The sequence below is a fragment of the Rhynchophorus ferrugineus genome, unplaced genomic scaffold (genome assembly GCF_030347505.1).
Source record: "Rhynchophorus ferrugineus isolate W39M unplaced genomic scaffold, kcgeb_rfMv2 rfM1, whole genome shotgun sequence".
Classification (NCBI taxonomy): domain Eukaryota; kingdom Metazoa; phylum Arthropoda; class Insecta; order Coleoptera; family Curculionidae; genus Rhynchophorus; species Rhynchophorus ferrugineus.
Genome location: NW_027472580.1, coordinates 46,144,762 through 46,169,044, shown reverse-complemented (window position 1 = coordinate 46,169,044; position 24,283 = coordinate 46,144,762). Strand labels below are relative to the sequence as shown.

Sequence of the window (24,283 nt, the reverse complement as noted above, 5' to 3'; positions counted from 1 at the left end):
TATTAATATGTTTTTCAGCTCCGTTTTTAGTACCAGGTATAAGTTTAAATTAATACATTAACATGTCAACAAGAATTTTTAAAAATAACCTCTGTTTATATTTATAGATTATAACTTAATTTGCTGGTTAATTCGCTCATGGATACACAATATTTTTTTAAGCTACAAGAAACAGAAGAACGATATAGCTTTTGTGAAGTGGAATTAAATCATATTATATTTTATAAAATCTAATAATTAAAGCATATTAATAGCATATACAACATTTTGTTATAAAATACTGCAAGCACAGAATGAAATAAAACAAATTCTTCTTTAGCAAAAATCCATAGTTTTATCTAGATGTATACGATTACAAATGTATTGATAAAAAAGTAAATTTGACCTTATCGTACCATGCATAAATCAGTTTTGTATTTCGAAACAATTTAAAAGAAAAAGTTCACGGCTTAAAGATAAATTGAAAATTATTTTATACTAGTTGGTCCCACAGACGTTGTTCTACCTGAGCTAAGAGTATTCAATTCAAACTGAAATAAATAATTTTAAAAAATATTTCAAGAACATAGTGTTTATTGTATGTTTTTTGCTGTACAACATTGTTAGTTTTGTTTTCTGGTGCGAGCAGATTCAGACAATCCAGAGTTGAGATGAGGAAGAATCGCATTGAGGGAAACTGTTTAAAGAACATTCTCCTATTAGAATTATTTTAGAATTTATTTAAGAATATTATAGAGAATATTGTTTTAGAAAGAAAACGTTTTCCTTTTAGCATTAAAAACATATCTACGATATCCTCACGAAGGTAGTGAAAATTGGCGAATTTCTTTTCTTAGATGTACCTGGTGTAAAAACGTCAAGGATTTTGGTAACGACTTCATCGTATCAACATCCCCAAATGAAATTGCACTTACACTTGCTTCATATACCATGTATACCGCATGTCAGTCATATATACGGTGTGATTGTTGTGAATTAAATAGACTATGCACTAAGATATTAATAACTACATTTCTTGATCAATACAGCTTTTAAAGGATATTTATCAAACTGTCACTGAGAGATATAAGAGGAATTCCTCTTAGCCATACGAAAGTATGATAGTAAAATAAGTTACATCAACATGTTACAGATAATACACCTGTACATTTTGTAAATAATGTTGCATTTTTGACGAACTTTTTCTTTTACATTTTTTCTTTTTACTTTTTCCTTATAACTTTTTCCTAGCATAAACATAAAATACGTATATATTACAATTTACTTTTAGTTACGTTAAAAACATATACTGAAGGAGAATAAATGACCAATGTAAACCCTGTAAAAAAATAATCATCATAGTCAGAAATCAATTTAAATTTCGTGTATACTAGATTTAAGAGGTTAAATTTAAGAGGTTGGGAAAACTAAAGAGATATTTTATTAGAAATAGACCATCAAATAATGAACTTAATTACTGAATAATTAATGAGAATTAATAAGAATTAATTAATGAACAAAATTAGTAAGATTTGATTCATGTAGTAGATCATCTAGAAGGAGAAGATTACATTTTTTTTTCATTGAGCGATATATCTGGAAGTAATCCTAACTTTTCTTTATTTATGTAAAATATTTAATTAAATAAGTACAATTGGATAACACGATTGAATGTCCAATTTTCATTAACTCATATTGCAAGATATTGAGGAATACATATTGATGTATTTTCTCGCACTCGTCTTGCTTATGAATTAATCCAAGTACAAATGAAATGTAGTAATAAATTAATTTATAATTAAGATTGTACTAAGCGTATCTAATAAAGATGTTATTTTAAAAAATTTTTGCAAGATATTAGTCTAAATTTGAGCAATGGTCTAGGTTACGTTGACTTTTAGGGCATCGGCCAATTTATTGGTTTAGCAGGTTCATATCTAACATAAAAATTTAAGTAAAAAGATATAGTTAAAGTATAGTATGAAAGTATGAAGATAAAGGTGAATTCGACTTATCTGGAAACACCACAAATCTCTTGCTCACACGCAAATAAAGGAAAATACCAATGGCGGGTATGAGCTTACATTGTATTTATAAAAACTCAAAAGACGTATGTCTTGTGGCCGCGAGTGTGCATCCCAAACACCTATTTTCAAAGGTAAGGGCCACTGTAGCTCAAAACAGATGCTGGCTACTTGGAAATAGAGTATTAAAGTTATAGATTTTTTTAAACAAATTTATGATATAATAATAAAAAAATTTATTTTTACATTATAATACCGGTTTGCGAAAACAGTCCTTAAAATTAGAAATGCATTCAGTGAATATGCTCGAACTGACTGGGAGTGAACTAGAATTTAATATTGAACATATTAATAATTTCATAATAATCATCATTTTCCAAAAATTCTTGCGTTAAGCTGTTATGCCCCAATTATAAGAAAACATATTGGCAATAAAAATTTATGAGATGCTCAATTATACGAGAAAATAATATAATATATCAACTGGATTAACTACAATAATCCCATTGTCTATCCAATAAAACAATGGAATCACATCATCAAACCACCTATCGTATCCCCTGGAGGCCTAATCCACCTAATTCACAATAGTGTATCCAAGTAATGAATTTTACTTTAGTTAGAGAGCATATTTGCCTTTTTATGTTTTGTTCTTGTTTCCTTTGTTCCTGTGTTCCCTCGTCAAGTTATTTTGATATCACGGTATTTCTCCTTCTATTCTTCTGTTACTACCTATAACCAAATGCTCATGTATATTCTGAACAATTGCATGCATATCTATGAATATAAATCTTTCACACTCTACAATACGATTTTCTACACACCTTTAGTTGTTTCCACTCTCAATACTCTGCCTTGATAAATTGACAGCATTGAATCATAATCCCATATAAGTTTCATTCAGTCACGGTCACTTTCTGAACCACTATTCAAGTCACTAACTAAACTATTCATTTCCAATCAATTGTTTAGAATTATACCACCATTTGTCAATCATCCAAACCGAAGGGTATTATTATAGACAATCCTTCTTTCCACATATCCAAAAAGTTCTTATTTTTACAAAATTTATAACAAACATTTCCTTTACATTTACCAATTTTTTAATGTTTTATGTTACGCAAGTCACTCCTTAATTACAGGATTTACCAATACAAAAATTTTGTATAATGGATAAAAATGGTAAACCTCTCGGACTACAAAATATTACGTAGCATATTGTATATACACTTTTCATTTAACTCAAAAGTTTATTGCACTAAAATTGATTTTATCAGGAATTTGTTAAAAATACGCATCATTTGTAAATTGAAAATGTATTGTTATTCCATGTAAAATTGGTTGGACATCTCTCTTCGAAATTTCGCAAACATATTGGAAAACGTTGCTTCCAACATTTATCTTAATATATTTTGTTTTTGTTTTGTCTAAAGGTTTGACGAGCATTCTATTCTTCAATTATGTTATCAATTCTAAGAAGGTTAAAGGTATTATTACTTTTACAACTTTAACAACAAATTATTATTTATCATAGTGATTAGTTTTCAGAATAAATTTTAGCTAGAAGTAATTATACTTTTCCACTATGTCTTTGCCATTGACTGACTACAATCAGCATCATCTGACTAATCACGAGTATCACTATATAAGTGAACAATATAAAAACTTTGTCAATAATCGATTAATGGACATTGTTTCGGATTCCATCACACATCCTCGATGAAAACAGGGCTTGCTATCTTATAATATTTGAAATTATAGAGCTAGTAGAAGAACTCAGTTGTCAAAAAACAATCATTGCATTGGTACAATAAGTCGCATAAAGTTATTACTTAATTCACCCCTTTGACTTCCATACAACTTTCAACAGTAATACAATTAAAATTACAAACAAGCGAATGTTTGTTAACAAAAATAAAATAAACATAGACCGGGGAAGTTTGTCTTTTTTTGGGAGCGTTGTTAAAATATACAGAGCAAACATTGATACAGCTTTGGCTAAAATTCAACGAGCGGAATTAATGGAGAAGGCAAGTCAAACACAGGAAATTTATACAGAATAAACAAAAATATAATTGAAATCATTAACTGGGTTATTGTAAAAGCAGGACGAAATTCATATATATTGAAAAGTTTTTGATGTTAATTTTGACCATTTGAAATTGTTTTCCATTTTACATCGATTCGCATGTTATTATACACGAATATATATTAATTTTTATGAACGTTGAATGATATGGCTTGTTGTGAACACCGAACTCGGTGTATAAATTATATGTGATTAAAAATACAATTATAATTACAATTAAAAAAATTAGGCCACTAAGCCATCACTCTTCAAATATGTTATTATTTACTTTCACAAATACTTGAGAAGTTTGTATATAATACTTTTAAAAATTAACATTATTAAGATATAATGATTTTATGTTTTACAAAAACTCTAATTTCCTTCTAATGCTCAATTCTTGAATACGAATTTGGAATATTTTAATATATATTCATTTATGAGTTACTTTGCTATTTTTTATGGTAACCAAAATACTCTTCATAATCACGAAACAAGTATATAATTATATCATATAACTATAAACATTAAATGCTTTAATCAGTTTTGGTAACGTTACTTTACTATGTAATTGACACAATAAATACACAATATAATAAATACACACAATAAATATAATTATTTGTTTAATTTCTTTATTTAAATAAGTAATATACGATGAATGTGTTTTGTCAGAAATATCACCGTTTAGAAATTATTTTTATTGTGCCAATTTATGTGCGGATTTAAATTTTGCCGAATCTAGAGCACGCACCATATGAGAAGCAATCCATGTCTAAATTTAAAAATAATTATTTGAAAAGCACCTAACTTTATTAATGATTATTAATCATTTACATATTATATGAACAATTTTCATACGATAACAACTGAACCTCGCAAAAATATTTTGCAAAACGCATTTTGATCTGACTTAAACGGATGAACATAATATATATCTACAATGATTTTCGTCGCTTTGACGAAAGTCGTCATTTCGCGACTATAAAAGTACGATATTGATTTAAAATGGAACGCGGCAAACACAAAGTGTATATATTAAATAATAAATAATATAAAATTATTTATGACAAACAGTGTGATAAAAAGAATAAATAGTGTACATGGTACTAAATTCTGTGAAGTTAGCCGATCTCTTGCTGAAATCCAAGGGGTCGGTCAGGTGATAAAACTCGCAGTGAGAAAGCGGGTTCGAAGTCATCAAGCGGCCGTGCGAGAAATGACAGTGACCCCCATTCATTGTTACTGCATGGGGACAAAAGTAAGGAACGCAAAGAGAGGAAAAAAGTTCAGTTCTAATTCTATACAGTTTATTATGGATGTACTCGACGTGGAACGTAGCTTTACGTCGTTTATAGTGAAAGTTGAAACGATTGGAATAAGATCACTGTGAAAACAGATATTCGTACTGGAGAGAGGAGGCTACCAATTTAGCCTCACACTCTACCGCTCGTTCCTAGTATGTCAATGTGAGAAGGGATCAACATTAAGAGAGCGCGGAGTTCAATGGGGAAAATTGGGGTAGTGGGTGGAGAGGAGATGTAGCGAGATAATTCCAGTTTTGAAAAGGCTCGTAACAGCGATCTCACAGCGAACTTCAGTGAAAGAAAGTCTATACAATAAATAAGAGGTGGAGTGGACTATGTAACCTAATTACCGGGCAGAATCGAAAAGCACTCGGCGATATACTAAGAGCAGTATTCTTAATATTACTCGACCCTATGCCAAAAAATCTAGTCTCTATTGGCCTAACAATTTAAAAACAAATATCGATAATAGAATTTCAGAATATTCTCTATGAAAATCAATGAACTTCCATACGAGGTTTTTATTCAAACTACAAAAATATAGGTTTTGAACGAATCAACTACTTCGACGAGTATCAAAAATCGTTAATAAACCACATAATTTGTTTCTAACGTGGGGAAATAAAACAGTTCTTGGTCAAAAGTTCTATTATTTAAGCTGATATGTGAGTGCTTAGAATTGGACAAAAATGATTAGCCCCTTCTTAAACTTCTCCAAGGAATTCTGACAAAAAATGATCATATATCATAGATAATTCACTGTCCTATATAGTTCTAGCACCACTGTCGCTATATAATTCGTATATCGAAAAAACCGACCGTGTGTGACCGCCTTGGAAGATTCATACAGTCCAATTTATGTTTAATGATTCGTCACCTGCATAGATATTATACACAGACTTTTGGTGCAGTTTTAATGTATTATTTCTTAATATTTATCAGTTTTTTAAGCACCTGGCTGCGCGATTCAACACAAACAAATATATTTGATCTCCTAATGATCATACAATTATCTTATTAATTCTTGTGGCATCAATTTTTAAGGAAACCTCAATCACTGTCAGTCACCTGACGATATTGCTTCTTAAGATCACATACAGCAACAATGTTTGCTGGCACAACAACAGATTTTCATTGAGGCCTTGACGAAATTCATACGAATTATACCACAATAGAATAACGCTTTATCATCGAGATATCTTTTGTCTATATATCTATATGTCTTGATAATTCACTCTAAAAGTTATAAAAAATAATCGCACGAAACAACACAAGTTGTTAGTTGTTAACAAGTTAGTTTCATTTCTTTCGCCACAATTCGCCTTCACTACATAGTATAAAACAAAGTCGCCTTTTCTGTCCTTATATCCCTTAATACAGTGTGCAATTAATATAGATCAATATGGTTCCTTACAGCATGTAAATTAAACAAATATTTTCGGAGATATTACAAATTTAAAATTTGCGTTTAAAAATGTGTAATGTAATAAAAATTGTATGAATTTAGATATTACAAAGATAGCAGGAAATCTTCATAGTAAGTATAGGGGAAGAGGAATTGTTTTACTCCAAATTTAATGCGTGCAGGCCAAGGGCAGTAATGAATGAACCAAAAATACTGGATCGATTTTAATCATGTTTTCATTGAGTGACATAGGCATATATATTTTATACCCGTGCAAAGTCGAAGCGGGCCGCTATGTTTTTATATACAACGTTCATATTTTTTCTGTAGTGTATTTAATTTAGTATCAGCATTGCACCCGTGCGAAGCCGGGGCGGGTCGCTAGTAGATTATAAAATGTTTGTACGTGCAAAAGGTTATGTTCAGCAATGCTTAGTTACCAATGAAAACTTCAGATAGCATCTCACAAAACTTCGTTCAGTCAAGGTCAGAAAAACTAATAACAACCATCCTGCGTTAAAAACACAGCAGATCCTTTACTAATCTTATCATTGTACTCGACAATACATATGCATTTCTTGCGACACACCACTTTGCTACTTTTTTTGCAAATACTTGTGCTAATCTACTTCAATTTGCTTAGCAATTGCTTGTAGCACTGCTCATATCTCAGGAGAATTTTAAATTTATAAGGTAGAACAGTTATAGAGTGAAAGAAGTAAAACAGATTTGGAAAATGAATGATGGAAAATGAAAATGAATAATGAATGATGAAAAACTGGAAAATATACACAATCTCTTATTGTTTGTAATGGTAACTCATAGAAATGAAATAAGTTAATGATCTTCGATTTTGAACGCACAATCTTAATTTATATTAAATATTTGATGATATTAATTTAAATTAATACTAAAAATCATACTTTTGTATGCTACAAATTAATTTACAGATTTATAGATATAGACTGAATATAATACAGTTCATTTATAATATATACCCCAGAATTTAAATTAACTTCAACATTATTACTAATTAGCTTCGTGACCATATAAACATATAAACACAGACATTACCACATATATTAATTTGTTATTGCCAAATAATTTTCTCTCCAACTCATCTAAAATAAAATAGAAATGAACCGCACCAAACATAGCTTAATAATTGTTATAACATAGTGTATGGAATAGTCATAACCGAGTTTTATGATTATTTGAAATGAAAATGGAATGTTTATATTTTAACAGGACATTAAAATGATATATTTTTGATATTAAATATATTTTTAATAAAAAATACGTGTCGGTTGTATTTTATAGGAAAGTTAATATGTTTCTGTGTTAAGTCATTATATTATTAAGTTATTATTAAATTTTTGACTTTTCTTCTCTGAGAAATTATTCCCCGAAATGTTTCTTATTTTCTACTTAGTACATAGACTTATTATATATGCAATCCACAATAAATATATATATATATATATATATATATATATATATATATATATATATATATATATGATAATGTTTTTCGACTATATAATTCATAATCGAACAATATTAATTTTATCGAACAACTTATCATATTGCATTGGTATCCAAGCGGAGAAGACAACCTCAAAGAGGTGAAAATAATTTTATAATATTTACATTACGTTAAAATAATTCCGCCGGTTTCGTATAATATCAGTTCTGTTCCTTCTCAAACTCCCTTAATATCCCATCCAGGCATAAACGGGTTCATCTCCTTTCTAATATAAAATTTGTATAATTATCAAATATTTATTTTGCGCAAGCAAGTAATTTTCACCATAAAAAGATTAGGATCACCGAAGCAGACTATCTCATTTATCTGACCTAAATTCTAACCAATTTGACTCCATTAGCTATCTTCCTTTTCTTGTGCTTAATTTTCACCGAAATATATCATTATTATTTTAAAATTCTGCTGACGAGAAATGTAGCTATTTAAGAAATTATTTAAATGAGTCAGTTAAATAATTTTAGGAAGTAAGATATGATAGATATATATCATACAATGTGCTAATCAACTTCATTAAAGGAAGGACTTCTATTATTCTATTATTTTTTCGTATGTTACATTTTCTTTATTTATTAAGAAAATTAAATTTATTTTATTCTTTTTTATTAACTCTTATATTTTAAAATGTGGAATATATTTATAATTAATACATACTATTATGATAACATACTATTATGATAACATACTATTATATTAACACACTAAGTATTTTTGACCTAATCTAGCTCAAATACGATTACTGAATAAATATAAAAAATAGACATTATTTCTAATAAATCAATTAATAATTACCTAAAATTAAAATCAACAAACAACAAGAATATTTTATTTATTAGTCGAACCCATATTTATCTCACAGAAACAGTATAAAAATAATTTAATTGTTACGCCTTTTAAATCGACTTCTGTTATTGGACCAAAAGTGTCAAATCGAAGATTCAGCATATATTAAGCACTTAAGAGCAATTTCTAGAACAGATCAAGATATAACTACCATCAGTGGTAATACGGTTAACATACCGACAAGCCGATTAGCTAATTTTACCAAATTTAAGGCAACAAATTGACTTTGAACCAATAGTAAATTGTAATTTTGTACAAATTTTGTAAGTTCAAATAGTAATATTTTTAATCACAAGAAACGCATATATAAATTTATATTTATTAGGCTGAAACATATCGATTTTTACATCTGGCATACTTGGTATGACAAATCGATGTATTGATTATCAACATATTAAGACTTGCTCAAAAGTACTGATATTTTAAACTATAAATATAGATGTATCTATATATTTTCAACAAATTAACATCAGCTTGATTTTCTTGGACTTGACACAATATCTACTTTCTTTAAACAATTTATGTAAGTGAATATTTTCTCTGCGTAAAACATTTTACAAAATGATGTTTTCCTCAGACTTTTTTAACGAAAATATTTACCTGAAGGAATAGAATAATCTATTTTAGTTTTAAATTTTTTTTTGATCATATTAATAGTTAATTTTTAATTATTTCATAGGTTAGGGAAAAAGTAATTTCTGTTTTTCCTAGTAGATAATAAGATAATAGGTAATGCATAAATATTTACTTCATTAATCTATATTATAGCGCCTTTGAAAGATAACTATATCTATCCATGGAATATTATAGCTATTGCGCTTTGAAACTGAGTTCAGAAGGTTATTTTCGTCATATTTTACCTTTTAATTCCGAACAAAAATGCAGCCGCATCGAACATTATATGGCGCATATGGTAAAGAGTGATTAAGTGAACGCTAGAGTCAGAACTGATTAAGAGTTAAAGGAGAACCTGTTCTAGCCGACAAATCGTTGAAAACACTTAGATCGCCTACGCAACTAAGCATCGACAATAAAATAGTTATAACACATTTATATAACACTAAATACTAATAAAACGTTCGATACTCGGATTCCAAGTAATTTAATAGTGAAAAATGTAATGGACAGAGTTTCTGTTTGTGAATCACTGTTGAAACTAATTGAAATTGACTAAATTTTGAAACGGATCATTACAGATAATGCAAAGTATATAGCATACGATAATAATATGTCAGAAAAATAATCGTTAAAGACAGCATAAACTTCACAAACTGAAATTAGTTGATGAGATTGCAGAGGAAAATAGGTTCATCATGTACTGCTCGAACCTGGCCAAAACAATAATTGGCTTAAAAACGTTTATAAGAATTGAAAATTTGGAGATATTAGCTGGGAATTATTTATGCAGTCATCATATAACCCGGACCCTGCCCCGTCTGACTACCATTTATTTCACTCTCTGTACTTCTCTTAATGGATTACATGTGACTTCAAAAGAGGCTTGTGAAAATCACTTGGTCCAGTTTCTTGCTAGGAAAATGTAAGAAATTTTATCAATATATTTCTGACAATACAAAAAAGCAGTGGAAGTATTGTGTCAAACCACGTTTAAATTTTATATGAAGAATTGGCTTTAAAAAATATGAAAATAAGTTATTTTTCCCATGTCATTATTTAGTAAAATTAAGTTTCCAATTTAGTAAAATTAATTCCTCTTTACAATTTGAAATGACGGTTAATATTAAGAATATATCAATTAGGTTTTCAGAAATATTTTGCATGAGTTTTTAAATTAGTTAAAAACCTGCGTTGTATAGGCAGCAACCTCTTCTTAGATCTTTGAAAAACATTGCCTCCACAATTATTGTTATTGTTGTTATAGCTAGTTTATATACACAATCAATAATACTGTATTTTCATTATAAGTCAATTCCAAGAGGCAATATTCGTTTTTGAACGATCTTAACAAAGCATTAATCTTAACCTACTGAATTAACTTCACCCATTCATTACTATTGAGTTTAGCTATTTAAGATGCAATTGTTTTAAACGACATAAATCGCAATTATACCACAGTAAAGGAATAGATCCTTAGAAAATGATTAAACTACAGAATAAATAATAGTTGCAATAATAGTTTACTTTCCTATTAAATATATATAATACTATGACACTTTATTAATAATTAATCCTATTGTTATTAAGCATACATTATTGCAATTCGGATTTAATACACACATACAAAATGCTAAAAAAATCGGGAAAATCGCTAATAATCCTAAATATATTTTTTTTAATATATACAGGCAAAACATGATAATAATATGTTATTGGCTCATTAATTTGACAGATTTGATATTGAAAGTTTATTTAATGTAATATGTTTCTTTTCAGGGTATTTAGGAACCTCTAGAGTGGTGCTAAATCATTTTGACGTATCAACACAGGTAAGATATTATTAGTTTTTACTATGTGTAATATAAAATAATATAAAAAAATAAAGACCATTAACAATAAGTTGATTTTATATTAGTAACACAAACTGATATATAAAAAAATAATGGTCATTTGTTATTGGAATCGAATGTTTTCGGAAAATTTCCCACTGATTTAAAATATCAACCAGAAGATCCGAAGAAAGAGAAACAGAGAATGTGTTATTTGGTTCGGGCAATGAAACGACAGTCAATCTAAGTCAAAATGAAAAATCAGAAAAGAATATCCGATAATTTTTTATAGAGACAGTAAAAATATTTTACATCGATTTGGAGGAATATGGCTTTATACATATATTATATACATAACAACACAAATCGATACAAAGATTATCATATAAGGCTGTGTAGTATGAAAATGTTATACGTTTCAGACTGAAACACCTTTCGACCTTTTGCCCACGCATTCTCAAAGGAAAAGATGTTTTTAGTGTAAAAGTTTCAGTACTTTGATATATGTAACATACAGAGAATATATAATAGGTTTCAACAGAGGCTTATACATTATTAAAAGATTATCATTAAAGTTTAATATCTTCGTCAAACTAATTACTAAAATACCAGGTTGTTAGGTAAGTTTGTTTTATGATTTTTTTTTCTCTAAAACATTTAATATTTTATAACCTTCTGTACTTAAATATACATGTTCTAATTGTTCCATAATATATGTATTAGGTGTTTGCACGTATTTTATAATCAGTTAAATATAACTTTAATAAAAGTGTAAGATAGAATTTAAACAACTATTAAACAACCTAACCTAACTGTTAAATTCAACGGTTTTGACAGTTCTCTATTAACTAGTATTGAGTTATTCAATACTTACAGGGGCAATCACTATCCTATTTCATGTTGGCAACATTGATTTCGTGTTGCATTATACGCCCATATACTGCTCAGTTTACATTCCGAGTATTGTATGTGATATTTCAGTGTTTCTGTATCTTTGTTGTTCTTTATTAAACCAAGCGATCGGTTAAATGTATAATCTCTAAGATTTTGAAAGAGAGCAAATCGTTGTTTCTGACTTATAGCAGCATATACAAAACGTGGTGGAACATCATCGACGAGGAGGAATATTGGGCGATACCCTAAATTAACTGACAGAGACCTATGAACATTAAAGGGGATTGTTGCCAAAGAACATAAAAATATGAAGGCAAAACTCAACAATCACTTCTATAATACTGTTCTCACAAAAAAAAAACTACGGAAGCTCTACAAAGTTAACATTCGTTGAAAGACTGCGATTGAGAAAGCCTTTATAAACGATAACAATGCTAAACTGCTCAAGAAATGCGACGGTGGTCATTAACCCAAAATCGAAAATCCCAAAAGAGAGTCAAAGAAAACAACGGTGAGTAATAGTAATATATAGCTGGTCCTCTGATTCACACAATCAAGTCAATGATGCAGTTTTTCAACTATAAATAGCATATTGCTTCCAAATAGTGCCCTATTCCAAGATAATAATGCACCTATACAATACCCAAAAAGGTTCAGTCTTGGTTTAAGTTGCATCAGAACATCACCAAACATCATGGGGAAATATAGAACTGAGAATGAGGAGTAGATTTCTATTTCCAACATCATTGAAGCAATTCAAAATTCCATTAGAAACTCTACAAATCTATTTCGCTACTCAATGACTTCTTATATAGACAAATAGATAATGACAAATAAATATCTTATATTATTTTGTCCATCCCCTGTATCTGGTAATAATATTAGTAAACATTATAATACAAAATAATTTTTAAAATAATGACATACGTCATTATGTTATCTGTAATCTCTTATAATCAGAAATTATTAAGTCATCGGATTTTTCTCTATTCAAAAACAAAGCCACAACATGAAACAAAAGATAATAAAGGGAAGTATAGGGAATAATCGCAATTAATTTTAAATGGGGTTTTTACAGGCCGACATTCAGCATCAGGCACTAAACTATGGATCGGAAGACGAGATAATGGGCCGGCTCTATGGCAAGGAGAAACGGCGAGAGAGCTCCGGCGGCAGCACTTTATACAGCAAACAAGACATCAGGGAACAGTATTGCATTTCGGAAAGGGGACTAGGGGCTCTCGAAAACAACAAACAGAGCATTTTCGGGTAACGTAAATATTTCTCTTTCTTTTGCAAACGACTGAATGACTGTTGACTCCATCCTGATAGTGTTAGAACAATACGCCAATTGTCCAAATTACTTAAAACCGTACAGAGATTATTCTCTCGTACTAAAATATGTCTAGAAACTACTATTCCAATAGACTGGCAATCATTAAACTGTACCTTTGAACGGTGACAGTTACAAGATGACCACATTTTAAAGTAAGTGTGGGACATAGAGAACTGCAAAAAAGTTTCACCACGTCGATCTACTAGATGATACTTTGTTTGTCACTTGCTATTTTTGCTTAGTTAATACAAATTTTAATTATGGACACCTCTAAAGAAAATATTTTGTTCTTAAGGCATATGACTCCTTCTGGTTCTGGTTTGATTGGTTGAAACAGAACATACATCATAGCTTTATGTGACTAACCTTTTACCAATCAAATGTAAATAAATGAAATAATAAATTTTATTTCTGAAACAAATTTAAAAATTTAAAACATTCAAGCAACATATATATAATAAACAACACTATATAATAATATAATATAATTAGTATTAATTATATAATATTAATTACAAAGTCAAAAAATCGTCAGCGAAATGCTTATTCAAATGCCAAATATTAAATAAAAGTCATTTCTGCATTGAATAATAACGGATGATGTACCATGAATTAATTTCGAAAATCCAAACGCCAAATTGTTTTGGTTGCAAGGCCACGCTGTATATCTAGTCGGACTAGTGTCAACAAGTGATTAACTTGAAATGTGCAGTGATTGAACAACATTCACAATGTTCACATGCCCAAAGACACGATAAAGTTATTTTTCAGCATGGCAATAGCATAACCAATAAAAGAAGTATTGAAATAACTAGAATATAAAGTTTAATCACACTCGCTGTACTCTCCAGACCTGGCTCCATCCGACTACTACTCTTTCGCATTGGAGAACACACGCCAGCAAGCAACACTTCTCCGATTTCGAAAAAAAAAGAAATGGTTTGAGGAATGGTTTAGCTCAAAGGAGAAACTGTTCTTTTGGAATAATAACCATAAAATGCCTAAAGGGTAATTGTATAGAATCAAATAACCAATACTTTGACTAAAAAAGTTTTAACTATCAATTGTAAATAACATGTTTTGTTTGAAAAACCGAAAGGAATTACGGACACACCTGGTAGTTACTGAAATATCGTTGGCATACTCGATATCATTCATAAATTTATTTTATTCTTAATCCATATAATTCGAAATTTTCAAATTCAATATTTTTTTAAAATATAGGGAAAATGATTTTTTTTTGATTTCTATACATCCGAGTACTACACACGAATACATTTTTTAAATTGAAGAAAAACAAATATAATCAAGCTATATTGATTAAAATTTAGCCGCAAAACCATAGAAAAATATTAAACTTAAATGCGACTTGTTTATATTATGCAAAGAGAAAAATGACGAACAAAATAGGAAACATAAAAGTGCAAGTAGCTACAAAAAAGTAAGTTCACTGTCGTACGTATCAGGCGAACCCTTTTATTAAAACATATTATATTCATTATATTGTAAAATTTAAGTTCGAATATGACCGTTTCATTTCATTCTCGTAATGATACCAGTAGAACTGTTTATACTACTTATCACTATCTATATTTGGAGGGAGTTACTCGGCGTATATGGGGATGTATCTAACGTATATTGTGGAAACTAATCATAAAACATGAAAAAAGTGCTTGATTTAAAAACGATAATAAATATAAAGTTAAAACATGAATATCGTGAGTGTATGTAATATCTGTAGCGCTTCGCTGGACATAACATAATGAAATTCGGTTTGGTTTGATAGTGGTTGATAGTTTGTTAGTAGATATCAATAAGTCAGATTCAAATGTTCAAGATGCAGGATCACTAATAGAAGGTTGGATTTAGCAACCATTGCAGCAAATTTCTGAGAGCTTAATCAGTCCATTTAAAAGTAATATTCCAAAAACCGGGTAACCGTTTATTATTACATCATTTGAATATTCAACATTCGTTTTATATGTTATTTTCGAAGCAAGACGATCTTAGTCCAAAATCTCAAGTCCAAACCCCAATCGCTAATCTAACTTGTGATATTTATGTATTATATTTAATCATATCTGTCTGATTAAGATGTGGATTATTAGCACCGCATATTCTTATTCAGGATAATAAATTATTCATTCTTCTTGTGCTTCAATTTAACTTTCAGTATATAGTTCAGCAATATTTCTTACTCGTTTCTTCTTAAATGAACTTATAAATGGATCGATTTATGGAAAAAGCACGACAATTAAATATTATTATGTGCAAAATAAAAAAAATTAATACAGTATTCCACGAGACCTGATCTGAAACCTGACCGTTGTTAAAAAACAGATATAATAATATCATTTAAAATTTTGATATGTAACATATGGAAAACAAATGGGTAAACATAGTAAAAGAAAATTGGAAGGGGAAATATATCATATATAGAAATATTATAATTTGCTCTGTAGCAATTCCATCCACCAGAATTGCTATCATGCAATCTAATTAAGACGCATTATATCGACCCAAAGCTAAAATATAACTAACTTAATATACACTCGTTTTAAAATATATGTAGAAACAATATTAGATTAAAATGGTGCATTATTTAATACAATTTCCAAATTTGACAGGACGGTCCTCCTACTGTTGCGATAGTCGCGAGTTCGAATCCTGTTGGGGCATGGTCGTAAATTTATGTTATCCCAGTCCCTTAGGGTAAGACCGGATGTCTTCTGGGATGATCTCTAAGTTGATCACTCACCAAACGGTAGACTTAATGTCGAGGAACGTGCTTCGAAGCCCAGATTAAGCAGCAGTTCGAATCCAAATAATCCCTAGTTGGTAAAAAGATACTCTAAAATATAACAAAAAAAAACAAATACAGAGGAGCTGGCTTTTAGTATATAAAGATGCTAGGTTAAAAATTGGATAGTATTTTGATAGGATTTAGATTTTTCTAGAAAATGTATTATTTATATTACCATTATTATTTTTTTAAAATATATTTTAAAGTCTCCTTTTACCAACTATGGATTTATCTGGACTGGGCCTAAAGTTTAACATGGGCTCTGAACCATGGTCCTCAGCATTAAGCCTACCGACTTGCGAGTGATCAACTTTAGAAATCATCCCAGAAGACATATGGTTTTACCCAGCCTGGTTCTGGCCTGACTGGGATCATTGTCCTTACCGGATTTTACAGTCTTGCCTAGAACATTAACAAATTTTAAACAATCACGAACATAAATTTACGACCATGCCCCAGCAGGATTCGAACCCGCAGCTATCGCAACAGTAGGAAGACCATCCCATCGCCTTTACCACTGCGCCACCAAGCCGGCATTACCATTATTTTAATTCAGATATTTAGATCCTTGTGTTACTTAAAGGATAAAATGCCAACGAACGGTTTTTTAGAGATTTAATTATTTTTAGAAGTGGGCGGATAAAAAAATCAGTTAAAAAATATCCAAAAATTGAGTTACTTCTCGAAAAAAAATCCGCCGTACGTAAATACGTTTTCTGGCTTGGGGAATCGAGTCGAAGTACAAATAAAAATATTTGGTTTTAACGGGATATGCCCCACGGGAATAAAAAGGAATTTAATATCGTTTCTGGATATTTACATAACAAGGAAAATGTGCTTTTTTTCGTTTTTTAGTATATACAATTTTGTTATTTCATGATTGGTTTTTGAAGGCGAGTGTGCTGGTAAGAACCAGTGGGGTTACTTTTGACACGTGGATTAGAAAAAAGAGGTATGCGAGCTTATATTTATTATTTAGCTTATTAATATTTTTAATGGTTAAAATTAACTGGATTTATTTATTACTGAAAATGTTCCTGAAACCATGCTTTTTTAATACTCATATTATTTTAATTCGTTCGTTGATACAAACATCGAGTTATTAGTTATATTCCGCCGCTTTATTAGTTATTTACCAGCCTTGGTAGCCGTAGTGGTTAAGGCTACAGCGATTGCGATTGCAATTGCAAATGTCTCCAGGCAACAGCGTAAAATCCGACAAGGAATGACCTCTCAATCATGCCAGTAATCAAGCTAGGTAAGACCGTATATATTTTCGCTGTAAGTTGGTCACGGGTTCTGAGTTTTTGTTATTCTAGATTCCAATAGTTCACGGCTAAGTAACTGAATATGCCTTTGGTGACCATTCACTAAGACTAAGAGTATTTTTCAAATCTTGAGTGTTCCTTAGTTTTAATCTTTAATTAAATTTAATTTTCGATGGCTAGGGATCTTTGAGCACCCTTAATCCACCTTTTGTGGCCCTACAGCTTCAGCTGCGAAACTTTTGCGCCAACTCCACTTAAGTACACTATGGAATCCTTCGAGTAACTGCGGAACGATTGCCAATCCAACGTCAACCTGTCTTTTTTCTTGAATATTTTAATTTGATTTCGATTAATTGAATAAATTAAAAAGAGAACAGGTATATGATTTCCCCCTCAATCCTACCGGCTGCTCCAATTATAAAATGTGAAAGGATTTAAAAAACGAAAACTATTAATTTATTTTTAAAAACTATTTTATTTAATGGAAAGAAGAGGCGACTGAACCGCGACACTGAGGGTAAAAACAGGTAGAAAAATCTCGACGTCTATTGGAAAACAGACGAACTCGTCTCATCCGTTGTACATTCAGAACAGATGGAAACCTTTCAGATCACAGTACAGTCCATAGTCAGTATAGTACTAGTCGTATAATGCAAAATATATTATACATATTATATATTTCGATTGCTCAAAGTTTTATAAATAAAATAATTTGTTATTGATGATGTTATGATGGTTGTTATGATGAAAAGAATTTTGTTAAATCAAACATCTTTGAGTAACTAATGATTAAGAATAGTTCGAATAAAACAAATTATACTTAGCAAAATTATTAATAGTGTGAAAAATGTTATTGGGGAGGATTTACAATATAACACACACAATAGTTTTAAGCAACTCGATGGTCTATATATCACAAACATCAAAATTTTACACGATACAGCCGGGTAGTAATAGTAGGCCTTGCATCAGTCAAACATGTCAGGTCATTGTCATGAAAATGAAAACAATCATTTAAATTTGCTCCACTCAACAAATATATTGTTCAATTTAAAAGAAGAGAAAAAATAATTTAATTTCATGAGTATGTATTCAACAAATAGAATTGGGAAAATACGACACAATATTCTCTATATAGAAAGGGGTTAAAAAAAGAGAAAAAACAAAAAGAGAAATAACAAGAGTGCTATTCAGTGGAAACATTCATGTATATATTATATATCTATATTTATTACAATAATTATGATGGTGTAAACTACATAAAGATTGCTGAGGAAAGACGTTTTTCGATACATGCCGTCTGATTAAACCCACTATGTTTATTAAAAAAAAATAAAGGAGCAAAATAAATTCGGCAATAGTTATTATTTTTGTAATTATATCTCATCGTAAGTATTTGTTTATCACTATGCTTTAGCGGAATTTGAACCCACGCTTGTATCAGCAATAGAAAAAACGTCCTGTTTCTGCTAAGACGACAAAACTTGATTGGTAAATATGTGAAACGAAAATTAATTAATTTAACTAAAATAGCAAAGATAAAAAATATATGTGAAACCTACGCTGTTAGAACGTGAGACAAATCGAACAGAAAATAATAATTCCCTTTGTGTTTAAAACAACACTCTATACAAAGACATGTATCGGATACATAAGGACGTAACTCCATTCAGGCTCATACAGAAAGAATCCAATTGCATGAATGTTTTATTTGCAAATTCAATTAAATTGGCCATATTTTTGTACAATTTTGACTAACATTTTGTAAATACGTGTTTAAAGATACATCAAATTATAACTAATTTATACATTTAAAATACCAATATGAGGAATATTATATTTTTTAATAATCCTAAATATAAAAAGTTCCCTTAACCACCAGATCAAAGAAATCGGTACTCATCTAACACTCAATGTGAATCCCTGAAGCTGCCGACGCAATGGTTTGCTCACTCCGGACAACAAGTGCAACCATGAGTCCATTTCAGAGCAGCGTTTGACGCTATTTATGAATAATCCGGAGTTTCCACATGGATCCACAGGTGCACACCGAAACCAGGGCATAGTCAAAACAGTTGAAAACATCTGACTTCATCCGTGATCGAACAACGAACAAGATGAAGACTGCTCTATCGACCGGAAAGATGATGGCCACCGTTTTCTGGGATTAACAGAAGGGCAAAACTATCACAGGGCTATACTATGTCGAATTATTGGTCCGATTCGATGCCGAATTGCGAAAAAAGAAGCCCTCATTTGGGGAAGAAAAATGTGTTCATCCACCATGACAACACACCGGCTCACACTTCCGCACTCACCACGGTCAAATTACTCGAATTGGGCTATGAATGAATGAATCTCCATATTTGACCCCGTGCGACTTCTTTTTGTTTCTGAATTTGAAAAAGTCACTTACCGGACAGATATTTGAGTCGAATGAGAATGTCATGGCCGCCACAGAAGCCCACTCTGCTGACATCGAGTAAACGTATTCTTCAGGCTGGTTAAAAAGTTGGAGCATCCCTGGGGCAAGTGTAACAAGCTAAAAGGATACTATATTGAGAAATAAATCGCCACGTTTTCAAAATTTTCATTTTTCTTTTGTAGGCTAATTACTTATCAGACCACCCTCATAATTACAAATGTTTCTTCTTCAAAAAAATCCATTTTGTGTCTTAATCAAATAATGAACAGAATTTTCATACTAACCCACGGTGCTATTGATTTCATTAAGTAAAATGTACGGCAAGCAAATAGAAATAATGCAAATATAACATGATGACGAAAATATCGTAAGTAAACTGAATAGTGAGATTATGCCTCCCATCGTCCATGTTATTTAATCTGTAGTAATACGATAGCTAATATTTAAATAATTTATATGCAATTGGAATCACAGCTCATAATTTATTCGGATCGTTGCAGCTTTATGTGAAGAATGGTACATTTTTTAAATTGCACTGAAATGTTGGATCTCTTTAAAAATTTGCAAATAATTATTTTCCAAATAATTTAGAATGGAAAAAATTATTTCATTTTTATTATTTCGCTATATATAATTTTTTCAACAATTAATAAAAGATGACAAAATGTATATACATTTTCATTCATCATTATAATATGACTCCTTGACCCTAAAAATCTAAACTTAATTAAAAAAGTATTTATTAAAATAGAACGTTTTAGTTTCAAATTAATAAATAATTTAAAAAACAAAAATTAAATGTCAAAATTAAAGCATAGTTTCAAAAGATTCAATATAATTCAGAGGTTCAATATAAACATAGACTAATAGAGGCAATTTAGTACCGATTTCTGATGACAAGTTTCACAACGTCTAAAAACTAGGTAGTACTATGATCGCTATTAACGGAATGTGACTGGTTAGTTTACACTTCCATTATAGTCATCCATAAAGAAAATATTTTGTTGTAAAGGTATTTGGTTGGTTCTTAAAGAGTACAGACGCAAAAAAAGTGTATTTAATTATGAAGTTTAAAATTCATTTCTGAATATGTTTATTGAACAAAATTGAGACAAAGATTATATATAAATATGTAAAAGCAATATATAATGTATAAACTAGATAAAAATTTATATAACAAAAAATTAATTCATTTCTTTGATTTATACACATCCAGAAACAAAACACTTTATAGATTGGAGATATATTGCAATCACCTAATATTAATAACAATTTAGTCACAAAATATGAAAAATGTTAAACATTTTCTTCTCTGTGGTATACAAGTAGAAGATGACATACAAAACAAACAACGAGTAACGCGATATAGAAATGAAATGAACCAATCAAAGCCTTCACAACTCTGTGCATAGCGATTGGAACAAACCAATAAAACGGTTCGAAAAGGCAATTACAGTGTTATCTGGATTGTAAAAGCTGCGAGGCAATTTTCCAAGGCCACCTATAAAGTTAAATATCTATTTACTCTATAGGCACATAGACAACATCACTCCTGATACACCATATGATTTCTGGATAGTACCAATATGAAAACGATATATTCGAACTATATTGCAATTACAGTAGCTTTCGCAAAATAATGTTTGTAACTATCAGCACAAAAAATAGGTTCAACATTTATTTCAATTTAGAGAAATAACGATAGAGCCAAACAGAGACATTATAAAGGCTATACTAAGAGAATCAAATTCGACACGTCAACCAAAATCTTCAATAAACTGTTTTGTTCTTGTTTCATTATAATCGTTCGATGCAGTTATTATTTCAAATCACTTTCCCAACCACCCAACTGTGTAAATGTCTACAAATCTTAAAAATATAGAAATGAAAAAAATAAACTCAAAATGTAATTCGAATAAAAAAGCTAACCTAAACTATTTTCTTAGTTAGGCCGAAGATTTATCGACCGGTTTATTACAAGTATTTAATAACAAAATACACCTAAGTTTTAAAATTATTAAAAGAAGCTACCAAAAAAGTTAATTTTAATTTTAAAGTTAGTTTTGAAATATTCTCCTTCCTAGCAACGAAATGAACAAAAACTCATATTTTACCAACTTTCCTATCTCCGAATATGCAACTGCCTTGAATATAAGCAGCAATTTTATAGCTCCCGAAAGATTGGAATGAAGTTTTGCCTTACTGCTAATTTGTATCTATAACACGACACTTACAATACAACTTTAATGTGAGTTCTGGAATAAACTGTCTCTGGAACTAAAATTAGTTTTCGTTCTCAACTTGAATGCTTTACGTCTGCTAGTTGATGACTTGAAATAATATGGGAAACTTGGCTAGACCATTTGTAAAACATTCTCTTTAAAGTTAATTTAATTAACACTAAATGTCGTTAGTTTGGCCGAAGAACACGCAACTTTAGGAAGTTTTTTCTGGATATTAAACACTTTGTTTTCTGTTTTTATGGATATAAATAGCTGGCAAGAATCCAAGAACTTATAGAAGTTTATATTATCTTAAAAGCATGTTTATAATATTGTTGCAAAAAACTCTAATAAACAACATACATTTAAAATATAAAACAACAAATTCTTTATAACTCACCCAGAAAAGTTTGATTTAAACATTTTATTCACTACACATGTGTTTCTATAGGATACAAAGCTATTAAGTGAATTCTCATGAAGATATCTTTTTATATTTTCAAATTTGATCGCAAAAAGAATTAAAAAAGTTAATTTTAATCACCATGAGCAACAGTTCATCTTTAAAGACCAATTTCGAAACGCTATTTAAACAACAATTTAAGTGAGCATTTTAATGAGTATTTTGACTATTATATTTTTTACAAAAGTAAACCTAACATTAAAATTTTAATTTTAACATATCAAAAAAAAAGTTAAGTACCAAACCAGGTCTATATGAAGAATAAGTATTTAAAAAGCTATTTATTTAGTCAATTCATGAGAACTTTCTTTATTGTAGTGGATCCATCTTTACGAAACTTTCACGGGATATTAAATGCATACCATGGACATGTTCTATAGATTTTGCACGATGGTTCTTGATTGATAGATTGAATGAATTTTGAAGGCGTCTTTTGAACTCTTGATTTACTTAAGTAATGCTCATAAATATTCAATTTTATCCGAACTTATTTCTCTTAAATAGCAGTAAATAACACAAGAAGTGCTCGAACATATTCTATCTGGTACATGTTCTATCGAAATATTAGAGAGCTATCGAAACGGAATCCAAAGTATAAAAATTTATGTATTCACACAATGAGAACTCTAACCGGTAAATTGCTTCAGTAAGGGAGTGTTGATTATAGCTAATTATCGCATGAGATTTTTATGAATTAACTAGATGGTCCAGTGAACTTCGTATTACCTACACTTATCTTAATTTTCATGAAGGACATAACTTTTTGTAGCCACGTAATGGGAACTTGTTCAACCGATAAAGTATCTTCAGCAAGCGAGTGCTTACTATGGAAAATTATGGATTGAAACTTATATGGATTAATTTGGACATTTAATCATTTCATTCATTTAAGCGTTGAATGAAAGTAGAAAGAGTCATCCACGTAAGACGCAGATTTTTTAGTGTTTCAACTTTGAGGATTTCGCTTTTTGATTTGAGTTCTGTATCTCCGAATTGGATGAAGCAACAGTTTAGCATCCTACTCGAAAAAAAAACCGATCTTGATTCGAAATACGTGTTTTGTATTATGAATGTGTCAGGTTTGCAAGATCACTAAGGCTACCTAAATTGAATGCCTTGAAAATAAAATTTTGGTGTCGCACTTTTCTCTACTTTACATTTAACTCTGCCGCAGTTTTTGGTTATAAGCCCAATAGGACAATTACAATAAAGTGATTTGTCCCCTTTTTTGAAAGAACTTTGATATAGGCGTATTT

At 30.0% G+C, this 24,283-nt stretch overlaps 1 protein-coding gene across 6 annotated transcripts in view; it reads left to right on the top strand.

The window, feature by feature from the left end:
• LOC143197764 (uncharacterized) overlaps positions 1-24,283 on the top strand; it is a 108,643-nt gene that overhangs the window by 30,153 nt on the left and 54,207 nt on the right. For all 6 annotated transcript variants that reach the window (XM_076406534.1, XM_076406506.1, XM_076406498.1 and 3 more), the window contains exons 3-4: positions 11,564-11,616; positions 13,589-13,779. In XM_076406534.1, the coding sequence (XP_076262649.1) occupies positions 11,564-11,616; positions 13,589-13,779 (244 nt within the window). The remainder of the gene's footprint in view (positions 1-11,563; positions 11,617-13,588; positions 13,780-24,283) is intronic.